Consider the following 18,932-nt stretch of genomic DNA (forward strand, 5'->3'; position numbering starts at 1 on the left):
CGGCAGTGTTATGGTGGTATGATGAAATGAATGACTTCAAAACACAAGAGCAAATACCCACAACCACCTCACCTATCTTCAATACTCTACGCTCTTCTTCCATGTGCGATATTCCTGAAATAACTACTGTGCCTTACAGTTTGAGGGGGGATATTTTTTTTCATGTGGTGAATTGTATTGCTATAGCAAAATGGGGAGGACAGTCCACATATTTCACCCACTATTGTCTATCGCCTTGCCATGAGAATATAAGCCAGACCAGCATGTAAACATTGGTGATGCCCGTTGCAGATATGTTCTCTCATAGTAAATCACTTGATGTAAGCTTGTATTACAGGTCTTTATCTGCACATCAAAGTTGAATCACTTAGCGCATCATCTCATTCACCGTATCATCCAGTTGTCTTCTCCTTATGGCTTCCTCGTGTCCACTACGATGGCGCCTGTCTCCCCTGAAGCAGGCCACCCGAAATATAAGGTGGCTAAGGACAAGAGCACTGCCTTTTTATATAAGGCATCATTTTGGCTGACCCATAAACTCAGGCTTTTGATGGGCTTGTATATTATCGCCTCCAACGGCCGGCCGCTGTTGACAGATCCAGGGTATCCCTTGCTCATGTATTTAATGTGAATATCTTCTTAAAACCAGTTAAAAGGGGTGTATAGGACAAACTGAAGAGATTATCTGCATAAGATATAAATGGCCGAGAGAAAAAGCTAAGAAAGTAGACGGGACTAGAGAAGGGTAAGAAGGGGAAGAAAAAAGAGGGAAAAAAGAGGGGAAAAAAGAGGGAAAAAAAGAGAGGATATCCTGGTAATGATTTATTAGCCCTTTGTTCTGATCATTATATTGGACATATTTAGTAGACTGGGTAATCTTTGGACCTCAGTAGAGCCCGATTGTTATCACAGTCACACCACTTGTGACCTCAACAGGAGATGGAATATATTCATCATTTCCAGGAGGGAGGGATGGGCTAAACGAACTGAAGGGCTTACTTACGTTGTCGGCAACCGAGTTATTCGCTCACGCTTTACTGGCTCGGTCGTCGAATTGCCGCTCGACCGTCGTACCACTCGGGATTCCCTTTGCTTGTTGATGGAATATGTATTGTTAATTTACGTATTTGAGGGGAGGGAGGGAGCTATGGGGGCGAGCGCCGACCAGGTGGGGGATAGGTCTGCATGTCAGGCCCCGGAGCAAGCTGTCTACGGCAACTGGGTAACTGATAGGGCGTCACTCTTGAATATATCGTCTACTCGCTCAGTAGATATGAATAATGGGCGATCTCAAGTGACCGGTTTGATACCGGGAGGGGCGGTGTCAGATGGGCATGGTTCACCAACAGGCAGTCCACCCAGGAAGCATGTCGAGGCCTTCTTGAAAAAACCGGACTACCAGGTCACTCATGATATCTGGTAATGGTTTACTTCTGTGAAAGCAGCAATATTTTCCTGTTAACCCGTGTTCGCATCTTTCTTGACTATAGCTATGTACGCACCACACTCGATAAGAGAAAACGCACAACACGCCCACAGTGCATCAGGTCAATGCCAAAGAGCTTGAGTCGTTCAGCGTCATGAAAGAGGCTGCCACTGTCAGCGCCGGCAAGACAAGAGAAGTCCAATGAGGGGGTTGCAGAGGTGGGGGAAGTCAGTTTGTCATACCCATCTGGCTCTACTTCCCCAGCAGATTCTCCCACTGTCTTTCGTTGCTCCAGGCCAGCCCAATAAGACAAGAGGAAGAAACACTTTGTGATTGAGATATGCACGATGCGATATTGTGACTGTCGGCTAGCCGGGAGCCTTTTTAAGTTGTCGCCGCGTAGTAGTGTAGGTTGGCAGCTCAGACAGCCTGGAAGGCCCGGGATTGCGATAACGGGTTCTTACTGGGTTCTGTGCCTCCCGCTTCCAATGCAACCTTCTCGTATTGGACCGACGACGGTTCGCGATTCGACGTTATGTCTCACGCCCAATACCACCCCGATGTCCCAGTGCCCTTGAGCACATACATCTCCAACTTCGCTCAAGATGGCCAGCCAAGGCTTTTCTTTTGTTCTCTCGGCTTGCACGCTGCAAGCCTGCACCATCGACCACGATTCTCCGTTTACACGGGAAGAAGCGAGCCCTCTCTCGCTTAAGCCGGTCAACCCACCATATTCGCCAAAGTAGTAGTTCGCGGGAGCCCAGGCAGCTGCCTCCAATCGCATTTTCCCGTATGCCCGGAGCCCCCTGCCTTCTGTCGCTAGAAATTCATTCCAGCGTTGGTAGTTGCTTCATCACCGGGTTTTTCTTCAGATAAGGCGTCACAGTCACAATCTTGGTGATAGCATCACCACGCTCTAGTGCCCGCGACTAAAGGTTGCTAAATCTACGCCGTTTCAACGACCGGCCCGCCGCGACGGGATTACCCAGAAGCCAACCCAGTTGGATCGGCGACGCTAGGCCCTACGACGGTGGAGCCACGATCTGCCTTTAAACGCAACCCATATATCCGTGATACGTGATAGCACACGGCGTTTCGCGGCGGCGAATCTATGCAAAAGGTCGGAATCGCCAACAAAGCGCAGGTGCTAGTTGCGGGACCGGCCGGGAGTCGTTGGTGCCGTCCTACGTTCTCCATCTTGAGCGCCGGGGTATTGGAAGATATAACGAAGCGCCAAGATGGTGGCACTGGGCCGGATCAAAACATGGCTCCCTATTCTTGGAAGCGCAGTCTTCCTTTCGACCTCTTGCGCCAGGGAAACTGCCTTCATTAATGGTGTCAGTCTCGACGGTGTCCGGAACCAACTGGCCGTGGATCGGACGCCTGCATTGTATTCCGGCGACTTCGGCGACTGCTTGGGCGGGCAGAGTCTGCTGAACGTCACGAAGCTTGATGTCTCCTTCTACTTCGACAACTCGACGATTTCCTGGCATCTGAACGGAAACACAAATCTGCAGAGCGAGAACCTTATGAGTAAGTAGACTGCAAAGGGCTGGTTAACGCTGAAACCCCAACACTGACGCAAACGCAGTGCACATTACAGTAGACGCTTACGGCGAAAACAGGTTCAACATGACCATCGACCCCTGTAAGATGAACATTGACAGGTACGTCCAGAAACACAAATATGATTAATGAGGCAGGCAGACAAGCTAATGTTGCCATAAGTATGTGCCCGATGAATGCTACAGTCCCCATCAATGCCTGGGCTCTATTTCCGGTCGTGAAACAACAAGTTTCGGGGTTTCCGGAGATCGCCTACGAGATCCCGGACTTCGAAGGCTCCGTCCGAGTTCAGCTGTTCGCCAACTCCAGCCAATCCGAAATCGCCTGCTTCCAAGCTGTCATGAAAAATGGCGCCTCCTTTTCCCAGCCCGCGGCTATGAGCTCCGTCTTGGGCATATTCACCGTGGTCGCCATCACAGCTTCGTTTGCGGCTGCGGCGTACGGCGTCAGCATCCCGCACATGCGCATCCACTACGCGCATTCCTTCTCGGTTCTCGTCCTCTTCGAGACCTACCAAACCGTCTTCTTCTCCGGCGCATTGTCGCTGCAGTGGCCCAGCGTGTTGCCTGCCTGGTGGAGCAACTTTGCCTGGTCGGCTGGCCTGATTCCCGTCCCGCACATGGTGAATTCAGTGAATAACTTTGCTGGCATCAGCGGCAATGGCAGCCAAGCTGGAGGTGCTGGGTCAGCCATCATCAACAACAACGGCGGCCTCGTTCAACAAATCTACGGTCGTTCTCTAGGAAGCGCGGCTGGGTTGGCTACCGAGATTGCACCTCTGATGAAGCGGCAGCCGTACAACCCCGATGATCCGTACGACTACAACTGGAGCGGGGATCCGGTGACCCCGGGTATGCCCACGCCCGGAGACTGGTCTGGCTTTGGGGGAACCCTGTCTGAGCTCAACATCCCCGCGCCCGATGCCTTCATGCTGGCTTTCATTTGGATGATCATCGCGTTGTGTATTGTTGCTTCCCTCATTACCGCTTCCAAGTTCTCCCTCGAGGGGCTCGCCAAGCTCAAACGGATCCGGCAAGATCGACTCGAGTTCTTCCGAAACAACTGGACCCGATATCTCCGTTCCGCCCTCTTGCGGACTTTGTTTATCGCTTTCTTCTCCATGATGGTCCTCTCGATGTACCAATTCAACCACCAGGGCCAAGCGGGCCCGGTCGCGATAGCGGCAATTGTGTTTCTCTTTTTCCTCCTCGGGATCGGCGGCATTGCTGTACACGCTCTCCAATGCCGACTTCGTCATGCTACATTCTCTTCAGAGTCTGACAGGATTCTCTTCTTCCCAAGACATATTTTCGGCTACATTCCGTGGGTCTCAATTGTTCGGCTCAGCCAGTTGAGCGAGAAGGAATCCAGCCAGAAACCGGCCGGGTCGCTGCCCTTTGTCCACTGGCACTTCGTTCACCACGGCGACTCTCTGGCCCGGCCCAAAGTGCATGAAGACGAGACCTATACAAAAAGTTTCGGGTGGCTTTCGGCTCGGTATCGTTCGTCGCGATGGTGGTACTTCGTCTTCTGGCTGGCGTACCAGTTCGTACGCGCCCTCTTCGTCGGCGCCGCCGCTGGCAGCCCCATAGCCCAGGTCTTCGGGCTGTTCATCGTGGACATGCTGGCGATGGTCGCGATTGCCGCCATAAACCCCTACGAGGGCCAGCGAAATACCGCGGTGGCCGTGTGGATGCTCGGTCTCGTCAGGATCGCGACAACGGGTCTGTCAATTGCGTTTCTGCCTGGTCTCGCCATCAATCGCATTCTAGCCACGGTCATCGGCGTCCTCATCATAGTGATCCAGGCGCTGCTAGTGGTTGCCGTCTTGGTCCTGGTCACCACCGGCGCCGTCTCGTCTTGGATGTCTCTCTACCGTAACCGAGAGTACTTCTCGTCGCGGCGACTCGAGGGCACCCGAATCAGGTATTACGAGCATATAGCCAGAAAGGCCCTGGAAGAGCACGCGCCGTTGCCCGCTAAGAAGAACGAGGTGGCCAGCCCCAAGAAGAAGAGCCCATCGAAGGGCAAAGGAGTGGATGACGTGGAGAAAGGCGACATCCCCCAAGTGCCGCAGGAACCGTACTTTTCCGTCAGGTCCGTGAGACGCATAGCCAAGATCGAAGACGAAGACGAAGAACCCATCATGGAGACAGAGCCATTTACTAATGCCAATACTACAACTAATGCCACGGGTGCTGGTGCGGCAGTCCCGCGTCTACTGCCCCGGCGCGCAAGTCATGCCGGCAGCCTCAGCTCGCGCCACTCGACCAGCAGCCTCCCGCGCGCGGCGCGCGTGCACCGCGTGTCGTGGAGCTCGCGGGACTTCTCGGCGACGCAGAACGCCGCCGACCTGGAGCGGCCCGATGTGGCGCGGGCCAACCGCCACAGCCGCTCCCTCTCGGCCAGCAACATACTCAACTCTTCGGCACGAGCGCCGCCGCTGATGAGAGACCGGGCGTCGACAGGCAGTCTCAGGACCGGAAGCGGCGGCGGCGGCGGTGGTGGGTTGAATAGCAGACCGGTGACGCCCGTCAAGGAAGATACGGGAGAGGATCCGGACTTGCACACGGGCGGCCCCCTGGACGATCGCATGTTCAGGATGAACCTGGACCACTGGAACGCAGGTGAAGAAGACCGTGCGTCGCAAAAGACCGAAGCTGAATCCTTTGATTACAAGATGGAAGAGAAATCCGGCTAGGTTGGACAAAATGGCCCTCCTATGTCAGCCTGGGTACTGACCATGAACTTATGAAGTGACGACATCATCACCATCAATTCACTACTATCACAAGACATCACGTACATATTAGTTAGCCCACACATGTCAGATTGTACTGCCTAATCAATAATATCATAATTGTCAAGAGACTTGATGGCAGTTGTCATTATGTGGTGCCTATTTCAAGTCCTGTGTCTATCAGCCCGGCCGTGTATGCAAAGAAGCAATAATACGAAGCGATCCAGTGAGTAACCATCATAAATCATCCGAAAAGATTACATAACAAGAAAGACGCCGTAAAATGTGTCCATGACCCTTACTGGCGCAAAAGGGCAAATCCACAAGAGCCGTTGTTGCCGAGCTCTTCGTTTTCCGGCTCGTCTTAATCTTGCCCCAGCGTCTATACCAATCGCCGAAGACGTCTTAACCAATCGATTATCGGCCCCTCATGGTTTGGGTTGTCATCGTAGGCTCTGTACGATGGTTTATCCCGCCGCTTAATATTTACTGGGCCTGTGGTATTCGCATTATGTGGATGTGCGCCAGGAAGATGCGGGACGATGCTCAGACTAGCAGAGACAGATATAGAAAAGCCGTCGTAGCTAGAACTGGACTGCTCAACAGGTGAGGATATATCAGACGTCGTGGTAGAGGTCTGGAACGTGGTCCAGTTGCCTGGAAATCTTGTCAGCCAAGTCTCTCTAATAATGGGATAACAGAAACTTACCCCATATAGATTCTGTACATGATGATGACAAAGTAGATGATACAGTGGTCTCATTGCAAGAATTGGTCGTATTCCACGGCGCGCGACTTGTAACCAGTGTGGAAGGGGTCGAGACTGAGGGATACGTCCATGACTCGGTGCAAGTCGTATCTCCAGTCCAGAGTATAGAAGAATTGGAAAGAGGGTATGGTGTAACCTCTGTGGTAATTGAAGATGCAGTCTCGGTTTCCGAACAAGTCGTCGAAATCTGCTGAGTTGTCGTGGACGGTGTTTCCTCGGAGCAGGTCGTATCCATATAGATCGACGTCGTTGACGAAACAACCCCTGGCGATGTCTGCCCAGGTTGTGGACCAACCGTCTGACCTCCTGGGCCTGTTGGTATAGCAGACTCGGTGTTCGTCGCAGGTGAGGGACCCGAGGTACCAGTCGGGCCCAAGGTCGCTGTGAGGTTTGATAGCGGATAAGGGGCTGTGGTAGAGGAACCCAATAAAGGCAGGCTAGTACTGCTTAACTCAGCCGATACGGATGTCGACCCTGTAGTCAATGGAACAATACCAGTTCCACCAGTGGTAGTGACTGTGACATTGCTCTGTGGATACGGTACGGAACCTGTTGCGCTTTCTAGAGATGAGCCGCTACTTTCTGCGGTGGTGATCGAAGAAAGCTCTGGGCCAAGACTCGATGCTGGGTTGGTCACTGTTCCGGTGGGCCATGGCGTAGTGGTACCATTCGACAGAGGGAAGGGAGCAGAAGTGAATACCGCACTACCGGTAGCCTCGGATACCCCAGTGGAGAGAATTGAACTTGATCCGAACGCAGTGGCAGTGGTGTTAACAGTAGGGAACGGTGGTTCACCTGAGGTAATGACTGGAGGCGTAGGCGCCTGTGTTCCTGTGCCAAGACTGACACTGCTTCCAGATGGAATCCCTTGGCCAGAAGGAATTCCAGGTGAGGCAGTCGGTCCCATGATTCCCGTCGTATTCGAGACAGGGAACGGAATTGAAACCAAAGGTGTGCTGGTCGGGCCACTAGCTTCACTGTTGCTACCGGTTGAGGCTACATTTGATGAAGTTTTAGTCGCAGCAGACCCTGTACCAGATGGACTGGTCGGGTTAGAAATTCCTGTAGCGTTCGAAATTGGGAATGGCGCAAGTGAAGAGCTGCTGTGTAGTGGTTGAGTAGGATTGCGCATCGTGGTTGAGTTCAATACAGTGAAAGGGGGAGACCCGGAGGCGGTCCAAGTAATAGGGTTCGATGTCCCAATACTGGACGGAACGGGAATGGAGGTGTTCGAAGGAAAGGCAGTGCCCGGCATTCCACCTGTTGAGCCTGCAAGCCCCGTGGTTTCCGTTATATTAGACAAAGGGTAGGGTGCTGTTGTAGACGGGACACCGCTTGTAGAAGGAACTAGTCCGATACTAGCTGTGGTGCTGAATGACCAAGCCCCAGACTCACCGGATAATGGCACGGTTGGACTCACGCCGCCACTCTGATACACGCTTGTTCCAGCTAAAGCTGTGGAATTTGACAATGGATAAGGCGCGCTTGGTACTGTAAAGGATGCCGGCTGTGTAGGTGCTGTGCCGGAAGGGACTCCAGTTCCAGTCGGATGGTATGCCGATGTAGTAATATTTCTACTGGTAGCACTGTTGCTGGCAGTCTGTCCAGCTGGGCCACTTACTACGGGGAATGTTGAGTTAGTCTGGGTACCGGGCACACCGGTACCCGATATCGCATTAGGTTGCGTGGCGATGCTTCCGGAGGCACCTGAAGGGCCACCAGGAAGCACTGTGGAGTTTGGATATGGGAATGGCGCGGTGACTGGCTCTAGCGATGATGACGGGATATTCAAGGTCCCGGATCCCGTCGGCGTGACGCCTGTGATACCAACACTTGGTCCCGGGGTAAGTCTGGTAGAGTTAGACATAGTGAAGGGCGGTACAACAGTTGGACGAATGGTCCCTGGTGCAGTGTTCCCTGTTCCAGTTGGACCCGGTGATGCTATGCTGGAGTTTGCAGCAGGGAATGGAGGCAGAGGTTTGCTTGAGACAGGAACGGTTTGCCCAGCTGGGTTGCTCTCAGGAGCACTGATTTCTGTTGCAGAAGATGCGGTCAAACTTGATCCCGACGGCGCAGTGATATGTCCAGAACTGCCGGTGGGGCCTGCATTAGAGGCAGTGATGTTGGAGAGAGGGAAAGGTGGCTGTGATTCGGAGGACGTAATCTCAGATGTAAGCGGTGCCGAAAAGCCAGTGTTCAGCGGTGCAGTTCCAGATATGCCTCCCGTTGGAGCAGCTGTTTGACCGCCTGGACCGCCTGGACCGCCTGTAGTATTAGTCAGAGGGTACGGCGCCGTCGAAATTGTATTAACTTCCGATGACCCGAAAGAGGGTGTTGGTCCAGTCTCCGTGCTTGATACAGAAACCCCAGTCGAGAAGATAGTTGGCTGATTAGTTCCGTTGGTTATAGGGAACGGCGCCAATGAACTCGACACGTTAGAGTTAGGAGTGCCAGAACCAACCGGTGATGTTGTGATAGGTGGTACAGCTGAAATACCCGAAGCTGGCGTTGTGGAAGTAATGTTGGATCTTGTTGCTTGTCCATTGGGAGAGCTGATGGCGGTTCCCGTTGAACCAGTCCAGGTTGTGGTGGAGTTCCCGATTGGAAAAGGCGCGGCGGTTGATGACGTCTCTGTACCTGGGGGAAGGGTTGCTAAAGCCTGTGCCGGAGATGAATTGGTTGGTAGAAGTGGAGGAATTGAAGAAACCTGACATCTCTGTACTAGCAGGAGATGTGATAGACGACCCAGGAGGTGCGGAAGTCATCCCTCTTGAAGATGGAACTAGCGGAGCCGTTCCTGTGGGCGTCGCTGAGAAGGTGATGTTGGGCAATGGAAACGGTGGAGCTACTGTAGAAGTAGCAAGTTCACTTCCACTCCCATTTATACTGGGTGATTCAGAGCTAGCAGTAGTCTCCGATCCAGTGATGGTGTTAGAGACTGAAACCGTTCCAAATGAGCGGCTTGTTGTGGCATTGCCCAGGGGATATGGTGTATAACTCGAGGTTAACTCCATGGTACTCGTGCCAACAGAGCTGAGAGGTGACCCGGGTGAACCCGGTATGGTCGGGATACCTTGTCCTGAGGGGTTAGGCAATGGTGACCCTGAGTTAGGACCCGTCGTTGAACCATTCACTTGACTTGTCGGTGAAGGAAACGGCACAGAGCCAGTAGAGCCCCTAGTTGTAGTGGCGTTAGAGATTGGGAACGGAGCAGACGTCATTGCAGGCTCGGTAGTGGGCTGTGAAGAATACGAGCCCGTTCCGGGACCGACAGGAGTTCCATTTAGCGAAGCACTGTTGGGAATCGTGAATGGAAACGGCGATGATCTCCTTGACCCTGACTCTGAGCCGGTGGCCGGCAGGGGTGAGACCGAGCCTGTAAAAGTACCTGCAGTTGCCGTGACAGAAAATGACGTATAATTCTGGGACCGAGAAAGGAAAGTAGTATTAACTGAAGATGAAGATGTAATATTAGGGAACGGCGAGGTTGACCCAACGCTGCTAGTGATCGTAAGACTTCCGGTAGCAGGCACGCCCGTGTCGGTGATATTAGATACTGTTGGGTTTGGTAGGGCTGTTGAAGTAGGTGGCACGTAGCTCCCGGTAGCGCTACCCATGGTGCTACTCCCATCCCCCCAAGATGATGGCCCAGTTGCGCCAGGCGTCTCGGGAGAACTCTTTGACAGAGGAATTGAAGTAGCAGATGCCGGATATGACGGTGACTGTCCATAGGATAGCGTACTGCTCTCCAGTATACTGGTACTTGGTGTTGTGGATGTTTGCCCCTGTCCTGATGCACCGGTCTCGACAGAGCTAGATGTCGCATTGCCAGCTGGATAAGGTGCGCTGCTGACAGTATGAGATGTCAATCCGGCAGAGTTCGAAGTAGATCCCTCACTGGGTGGTGCACTGAGGGAATTGGTAGACACAGACTGCCCATAGGTCGTGCTCGCGCCAGATGGAAGAGACGAAGGGGCAGCTGGACTCGTCACCAAGCTGGTCTCGCTTGATTGAGAAGTTGATGAGCTCGACGACATATAGCTTCCCGTAAAATTGCTACTTGGGAACGGCAATATACTTTCGGTACCTGATATCGACAAGCTTGGCGGAAGTGTTGTCCCCAGTGTCGGTTGCGCAGGAGGTGGAACGGTTTGTCCAATGGGCCCTCCGCCAGCTGATGGACTACTTGAACCACTGGGGTTGGTGGACTCCGAGTTACTCAAAGTAACAGAGATGCCGTATGTCTTCGTAAGGATTAGCCCTTGCTACGTCAAGGTATACAAGAAACAAAAGTTTCCGCGCCATGTCTTCACGGATAGTATGAAAACTCACCGAACTTGATTGAGATGCTGCAATAGAGCTAACTTCTGAACCATTCTGGGATGCCGATTGAGAGGAGCTAGTGATAGGGCCGGTTGTGGGTTCAGAAGTTCTATAAGTACTCGTTTCTGACGCTGAGGATGCTGATGTTTCAGTTACTCCAACCGAGGAAGTACTTTCGGTTGAGCTAATCACAGGCGCAGACTCGGAATAGGTCGCCGAAAGTGATGTGGTGTTGATGGGTGAGGGCCCAGCACTTGAAGTTGCACTCTCACCAGTCGAGCCCGTTACAGATGTACCTAAGAGTTGATAAGTCATAAGCCAGTCAAGTTCCTGGACCCACGCATACCTATGGGAGACAATGAGCCGCTGCCGGTGATAGAAAGAGCTGTACCAGAGAGTGAAGCAGTGGCAGTCGACGATGAGTTCGACGACTGGGTGTTCGTGGAGCTCGGTGGTGGAGGAGGAGGTCCGTAGGGCGGTCCGTATGGACCATAGGGATAGATATATCCAGCGCGATCAGGGGGTGGTCCGCCATAGGCACCGTAGTTAGGGGTCTCAGCCGCATGGTCTGTTTGCGGCTCATGACGAACATCGACGGGCCTTCCCAGATCGGGCAAGGCTACGACGTTGGCGAACCAACCGAGAAGCAGCACTGCCGACATGATGTCGGCAGCGAGAGTGTATACTCTCATACTGCTCAGATGGACAGCACGTCTGGTACGAACTTGGTATCAAGCACGTCACCAGGCCCAAGGCCTGCAGCGTCGATCCTGGATGGCCGAGTAGGGTGGAGTTGTGACTTTGGCTGATCAGAAAGGGAAAGAATGAATAACGGATGTCTTAAGTATGCCGCTGGAAAGAGGATATATTGGGTATTGATATTGTGCATGAGCGAGTGATGAGGTGGTGGCTGTGGACACGATCGATGAAAGCCAGCAACTTCCCAAGAATTGAAATCTCCTTGGTCATTGCTAGGTTTCAGGGTTCGAAAGAAAAGAGCGATCTCATACTTGCCTTAACACGGGCAAGTAACAAGTTGAGGAGGGAACAGCGCTACGGAGAGACAGGAAGTCACGTTTAGTCCAAGATACCAGGCGGCCGCCAGCGACTTCCCGAATGTGTTTGGAGAGTTGGATGTTGCAGGCGCAAATCACTCAAGCACTACATGACTTACAATGTCGGTTTCCCTTATATGGTCTGTCTGGTCTGATATACTCCCTTCTCGCAGCCGGACAGGCCATGCAAACTCGACGGGTTACACCGTTAATCACCTGGATGTCACCTCCTCGAGGCAAATTACAGCCAGACAGCTTCACCAATTGACCGAATGGGAAGTAGCAACGGTCCACTATTCGCGTCTCGACGTTGCTCAACTGCGGTTTCCCTCCCTCGGTAGACGATCACTGCGTCTGGATGTAGGGCACGCCGAGGTCACTATCGACTTTGGTAACCCGTCAGATGCACTTCAGAGTACGTATGTGGTGCCGTCGAGCAGATGAGGAACATGCATTGAGGAGATACGGCGGCCGGCAGGTGATGTATGCAAGATCTTCGACGTCGGAGAGTTCCACGGTATATATGCGCTCGGCTCATTGTCCGTTGTAGGTGGGTTTACCTCGTGTTATGTCGAGCAGCACTTGATATCGCATCAGTGTGCACTTACTCGGCCAATACACGAGTTCCCAATCATGAATGAGGTCCAGCATGATTGCCATCCAGCAGAACCGACTACTTGAGGCCCACAGCAGTAGTTTATCTAGGTAGTATCTACTATGATCTCTCAAGGACAGAAATGGCCATCAGATGTGAAACCGTGACGCCATAAGTGATTAGTTAGATCAAGAACCATTACGCCGCGTCGAGGCTGGCTGTTCACACCTGTCGAGTAATATCTATGCTAAGAAAAGTTATCTATGGTAAGCACAAGAGCCACCGACTAGCATCAAAGGATATATCTTGGTGATCACCTCGTATGCTCACAAGAATCGTGGGCGACATTCACGAGGCGCGCATCCTTTGATCCATATTGGGTGTTTACCTCTTTGAGATAGCTCTCGGCCTGCCGCTTGCCAAATCCCACCAGCATGGTTATGACAGGTGGTGCTTTTGCTAAGAGATGAAGGTGCCATAGCAGGGGAGCGCATAATATGGGAGCATTGAAGATGAAGGCTTGATTCTCGGGTCGTGTTACAAGTCAGGGGGAGATATACTCGAGCGTACATCCCAGCATGCAGGTTGCCTATCAGAGTGACAGATGCCATAGACGGTGTCTCGTTCAGCTGGTACAAGCTCTCTTGGCGACGCGAGCACTTGAACAACATGTACACCAGGCACAAGGCGGGTAGAACCCCGGGGATCCCAGTCGATCTCGACGTGGAGCGTGGTAAACACATGCGCTTCTGTTACCATTGAACGAGCTCGGCAGAGATATAAAGGTTCGGCAATGCTGGAAAGCGTAGAGTAGGCGACGTGCGCCCGTCAATTCGGTACGCAAATGCCGCCCAAGGTTGCAGCTAGGTGCCGTTATACTTGCCACGACACTACCACCTCTCCGCCATGAGCTTAATCGAGGACGGGGGTTCGATCGCAACCCCTGTAACTGAAAATTGTCTGTCTTCTACTAGCCCCTGGCTAGAAGGCCAAGGTCTAGAACACAGCTTCAGACGGAGCCAGATTTCATAGACTGATGACCATGTCTCTCCAACCCTATGGGTGCTTTTCATCATGGAATAACACCTACCTACATCAATTACCCCAGGGAAAGATAAGTATATAACGTATAATAACGCTGTGAGGTTTTCAGGTCTGCCATTTCACCGTTCAGAGGTCCGTCCAGCCACGCGGGGTGCAGCCAGTTCTGAATGACATGTCAAAAGCTACTTTAGTCTACAATTGCGCTTCGTTCAGATTCAAATTACAGCGCAAAATGTTGTTGATGGAAACGACATCTCAGTTTCGTTGACTAAGAGGGTATCATGTATCAAACTCCCTACCACGAGAGACAAAGGAAGCTGTATCTGTATCCGTGTAGTCTCCTAATTTCATTGTTTCATTGTATCCCCTTCGATGCATGGTCTCGAAGAACAAGCAATTTCGGAGAAGTCGGGTCCATGCATACTCGTGCGACCTTCCTTACTCGACCTTCTTTGCTGCCTCTCGGAGACTGGGTGCCGTGGTGTCGTCCATTTGGCTCTCATGGGCTTCGATGTCCGCGGCCCAGAGTGCGGCACCAACTTAAAAGGACTGGTTAGCTTGCTCGAAAGTAACGAGCGGAGGGAGCACCTTACCTGTGTTAGTGAAAGCAAAGAACATAGATGCGAAAGGAACCATCTCTAGAAGCGTGGCAATAGTTCCGAATCTACAGGTGCCCCGTCAGTACAGGTCTTCCCAGGAGCCAATTGAATTGTGGTGACGGATTTGGACGGTCATGTTCGTTTACTTGGACGATTTGGGGCTGGGAGAGTTGCTTACGCTGAGTATGCACCGTTGTGAGTCTCGAGCCACTCGGATTGGCGAGACTTGGACCACTTCTTGAGTTGGAAATACTTGACACACAAAGTTAGATTATGTGTTGACACAGGTGCGTGGCTGTACTCACTCGACCATGGACGGACTGTCCACGGCTACGACCTAGATCTGGTATTAGAATTGCACGTTTCTGTTTCATGGGTAGGTCTTCTTACCTTGCACAAGGATGAAAATGGCGGTACCGGCAACTGTACAAGGGAAGAAGTCAGGTCAGTATGGTCCATCAACGCTGATAGGGGTGCACACTGGCTTACCGGGAATGAAGTTGAGGGGCAGGTACATGACGTAGCGGATGAGGGCCTTGGGGCTGAATTTCTCGAAAGGACTCTTCAAGATCTTGCCAAGTCTTTCCATGGGATCGCGACCGGACTTGAGCTGCCGGCCCTCGCTCACCACGCCAGTCTCATTGCGAGAGACAAGCGTACCGTCAAACGTGTCAAGCAGAGCATCCTGAAGCAGGAAGTTTCGCGAGACAAGATTGACGATGACAGAACTCTCATTCAGTATCAAGAGAGCAGTCGTGAAGGCAGCCAAGGGGCCGTTCACAAAGAGAAGAACGGCGAGCTGGGGCAGGTAGGTGAAGAAGAACATGCCACAGATGACCACAGCTGAGAGGGACAGCGTAGGCACGATTCTGGAGTAAAACGGCTTCCATAGCGCGCGATGCGTCAGGAAATAGTAAATGCCCCTAGAAACCTCATCAGCTTTCGTGCATATGATAGGCAGTTGAAATGCAGCTTGCAATACTCACTTGAAGGGATACAGGTATGCGCGGCTCTTTGCAGCATCTGCCACGAGAGCTCTTGCCTTATCGAGATCTTCCTTTCTAGAAGCGAACGTGTTAGCAGCTATAACGAGCTTCGGCGTTTCACGGAAGCCTTACGCGACCTCTTGGGCCTTGTGCTGGACGTTGCCAACGAACCCACTGGACGACATGGTGATTCAGAGGCCTCGTGCGACCCAGTTTCTGAGTGGGGATTCGGTATCGGCAGTATTGGAGAAGCAAGTACACCAGGGCTGGCGGTTGACAGTAGTAATAGAACGGATGCTATAGTTGTTGGGGGAATAGGAAATCAAAACGAAACACAAGATCCCGGGAGGTTTTGGCGTGAATGGTTTCTTTCACGCGAGATTGAATTTGTTGTTCGTGTTGATTCACTTGTCGTCATGTCGTCATTCAGCCCACCTGTCTAACACATTACCGGATTCGTCAATCTGACGTCGAGGGGCGGCAGCCACCTCGAGCTGTGCTGTGGCTTGGGCAGCTACACTACAGGCAACAGGCTACAGTGGGCAGCAACAGCCATTTTGCGTTTTGCGGAGGGCACTCTCCGGCCGGGGCATTGTCTGTTCGCCATCCGCCACCTCACGCCTCAACAGGGGCCACTTTGGATATCAAGCTGCAAGGACATTGGAGATCTCCATCCTCGTCTCATTATAGCAGACAATATGATATATATTGCCTCTGACCGAAATTCCATGCTTTCCACTATGCGATGGAGAGTACTAGAAGTAGCACGAGCAAATGGGCAGTCTCGGCCAAATCCTTCAGAAAACCAGATCATATCTGGATCACATCACGCCTGGCCAGTTTCATATCCTGCCGGTCCATTCCTTCGACCAAACGGCATGATTCGAATGTTGAAAACACTGGCTGAACACATGCCGACATGACAGAAACGAGCACGAGAACGTCGCCTTGAGTGCGCGGTCCCAGTAAGCGGCATACTGGCTAAATGCAGGACTACTGCAGGATCCAAACAAACAAACCCCTTTGCTTTTGACAACGGCGAATGCGACGCAAGACGGCGACGATGCGCGACAGACAGGTCGCAAGCCGGATGATCGTTCCATTCCGAGCCTGTCTAACGCCAACTATCTCCGACCGTGAGCTTTGCTTCTCCCGCCTGCGAGCATGCGGCCGTTGGGATCATCATACGATATCTTATGGTCCACCAATGACGGTTGGAAGTTGTTAGTTGATAAGTGACGTGATGAGATATAAAAGCGCCATTAAGGCCAATGGTAAGTGATGGATGTTTTGGAACATGTCGACAACGGTCTTCCATGTTTCGTCTTAATAGGCATGCACCCGATGGGCGACTGGCGAGTTGGCGTTGGCGGGCCCGCAGCCTCATCCGAACATCTCTTTCGTCCAACTCAAAAACATCCTGGACGGGCTTGCATGACCCGCGGCTTGGCGGCGAGAGAAGCAGAAAGGCGAATGTCGAAATCCACCAGAATCCCCATTAGCATGGCGAAGCATCAGAAGAAACCAAAGCGGACAATGAAGACCTTCCTAAACCAGATGCAATCAACGGACACGCGTCAATGAGCTTCGAGCATTCGTCTCCAGAGAGGCGATCGTCCCTCGGCACATCGTCGGTGCGTTTAGTAGAGAAGCTTGGCGGGCGTAGCTTTGAGCCGCAACTGGCAAGTTTTGGCCATAATTGGCGGCATGAACATTGTCTGGAGCCCCTAATTAATTTCCGGCCTGCTGATAAGATCCGACTCCGACTGGGAAGGCTAGGAAAGGCAGAAAGGCCAGGAAGGCCAGGAGGAACCGACTCTCCACAGATGATCGACACAGTATCTTCGGGCCTGGTCAACCCTGCCGTTGATTGTCTCGACAAACGGGCCAACCAGCGGCCAGGCCTCCAGTGCCGAGCCAGAGCCATCACTCCCGAGAGGAGCCAGCATCTCCGTCGGCCAGCGAATCAGGACGTCGCCACCCATTCAGGCTACAATTGAAACCATGCATCAGAAACCTGCCCTTCGTTCATGCTTGGCCTACTGCTACCTACCATTGGCCGATGTCGTGCTGCTAAACACTGCCCTTAATGACCCAAGTTTGGGGAACAGATTGTATCTGCATAACGATATTTGCCAGTCTGCCGACGTAGCACCAATCGGTAGGCTTAATGATGGGACCCATATCGGTTGATCTACTGCCATAGGCAGGTTATCGTGCCCGAGTTGCGGAGACATGGCTTCGCCAGCGTTGCATGCTCCTTGCCTCCTGGAATGTTGTTGCAAACTGGGGGGACTAACTGTGAGCTTCGACGAGTATATGTAGTCGCGTTGGTTCCCCTATGTTACTGACCTTTTGATAACCACAACCGGCATCATTCGTTGGCATTCACACATCTTCGCCCATTCCAGTCCATTCCCTCAGTATTTTTCTTCATTCGCTACGTCCAGGAGACCGTATCTCTCATTCCATTCACTTTCACCTCATTCATCATGCGTACCTCTACTTTGATCGCCCTGCTGCCCCTGGCTCTGGCTGCACCTTCTACCAAGAGAGCTCAGCCTGCCCCTGTCCTCAAGCCGAGAGGTGCCACTCTCATCGAGGGCAAATACATCGTCAAGATGAAGGGCGATGCCAAGTCTGATATGTCCTCGTCGGCTATGAGCACATTCGCTGCCAACGCCGACCACGTGTATAACACCGGCAAATTCAACGGCTTCGCCTCAAGTCTGAGCGCAGAGGACCTGGAGACTCTTCGAAACGACGAAGGCGTAAGAGGCTCTTTCTCTCCTGTGAATATCTGACCTCGAGAAAATCTAACCGAATCTTTAGGTCGACTACATCGAGCAAGATGCCATCATGACCATCAAGGCCACCCAGAGGAACGCGGACTGGGGCCTTTCCAGGCTCTCGAGCAAGAAGGCCGGCAGCACCACCTACACATACGACGACAGCGCCGGCGAGGGAACCTGCGCCTACATCGTCGACACTGGCATCGATATCAAGCATCCCGAGTTCGAGGGCCGTGCTGAGTGGCTGGCCAACTTTGCCGACAAGAAGGACGAGGATGGTCAGGGTCACGGTACCCACTGCGCCGGTACCATCGGCTCCAAGACGTACGGTGTGGCCAAGAAGACGAAGCTGTTCGCCGTCAAGGTCCTCGACTCCGACGGCTCTGGCACCAACTCCCAAGTCATTGCTGGTATGGATTTCGTCGTCACCGACGCCAAGGGTCAGAAGTGCCCCAAGGGTGTCGTCGTCAACATGTCTCTGGGCGGCGTCAAGTCGCAGGCTGTGAACGCCGCCGCCGCCGACATCGTCGACGCCGGTCTCTTCCTCGCCGTGGCCGCCGGTAACGAGGCCGCCGACGCCTCCACCTCGTCCCCCGCCTCCGAGGAATCCGCCTGCACGGTCGGCGCCACCACCAAGGACGACGAGCTCGCCGAGTACTCCAACTTCGGCAAGCTGGTCGACATCCTGGCGCCCGGCACCGACATCAAGAGCACCTGGCTCAACGGCAAGACCAACACCATCTCGGGTACTTCCATGGCCTCTCCCCACATCGCCGGTCTCGCCGCCTACCTCCTCGGTCTCGGCACCGCCCCCACCAACCCCGTCGAGCTTTGCGCCTACATGGGCAAGACTGCCCTGTCGGGTGTCGTCTCCCAGGTTCCCAAGAGCACCGCCAACCTGCTCGCCAACAACGGCATGGAAGGCGGTAACGGCACGTCCCGCTCTCCTTTCAGCCGCCGATCCAGCACCCGCATGGCTCGCGCCCCTGTACCCGTGAAGATCCAGACCGTCTAAAGATGGTGGTCGTATTCACTTA

General features: G+C 53.0%; 4 protein-coding genes across 4 annotated transcripts; 3 read left to right on the plus strand and 1 right to left on the minus strand.

Annotated features, from left to right (window-relative positions):
- Positions 1-2,664: 2,664 nt before the first annotated feature.
- PG998_012688 (uncharacterized protein) lies at positions 2,665-5,693 on the plus strand (the record flags this gene model as incomplete). The annotated part of the gene is made up of 3 exons (XM_066879504.1): positions 2,665-2,959; positions 3,018-3,093; positions 3,155-5,693. 3 exons carry the CDS (start codon positions 2,665-2,667, stop codon positions 5,691-5,693), a joined length of 2,910 nt encoding a protein of 969 aa, XP_066725888.1.
- A 2,499-nt stretch (positions 5,694-8,192) lies between these two features.
- PG998_012689 (uncharacterized protein) lies at positions 8,193-8,744 on the plus strand (the record flags this gene model as incomplete). The annotated part of the gene is made up of 1 exon (XM_066879505.1): positions 8,193-8,744. One exon carries the CDS (start codon positions 8,193-8,195, stop codon positions 8,742-8,744), a length of 552 nt encoding a protein of 183 aa, XP_066725889.1.
- Positions 8,745-13,956: 5,212 nt separating this feature from the next.
- On the minus strand, positions 13,957-15,288 carry PG998_012690 (uncharacterized protein; the record flags this gene model as incomplete). The annotated part of the gene is made up of 8 exons (XM_066879506.1): positions 13,957-14,057; positions 14,112-14,182; positions 14,296-14,369; positions 14,423-14,454; positions 14,508-14,540; positions 14,607-15,040; positions 15,104-15,178; positions 15,236-15,288. 8 exons carry the CDS (start codon positions 15,286-15,288, stop codon positions 13,957-13,959), a joined length of 873 nt encoding a protein of 290 aa, XP_066725890.1.
- A 2,307-nt stretch (positions 15,289-17,595) lies between these two features.
- Positions 17,596-18,910, plus strand: PG998_012691 (peptidase S8/S53 domain-containing protein; the record flags this gene model as incomplete). Its single annotated transcript, XM_066879507.1, has 2 exons — positions 17,596-17,874; positions 17,936-18,910. 2 exons carry the CDS (start codon positions 17,596-17,598, stop codon positions 18,908-18,910), a joined length of 1,254 nt encoding a protein of 417 aa, XP_066725891.1.
- Between the last annotated feature and the right edge of the window lie 22 nt (positions 18,911-18,932).

This window comes from Apiospora kogelbergensis, assembly GCF_038363985.1.
Source record: "Apiospora kogelbergensis strain CBS 113332 chromosome Unknown utg000008l_segment0_segment0, whole genome shotgun sequence".
Classification (NCBI taxonomy): Eukaryota; Fungi; Ascomycota; class Sordariomycetes; order Amphisphaeriales; family Apiosporaceae; genus Apiospora; species Apiospora kogelbergensis.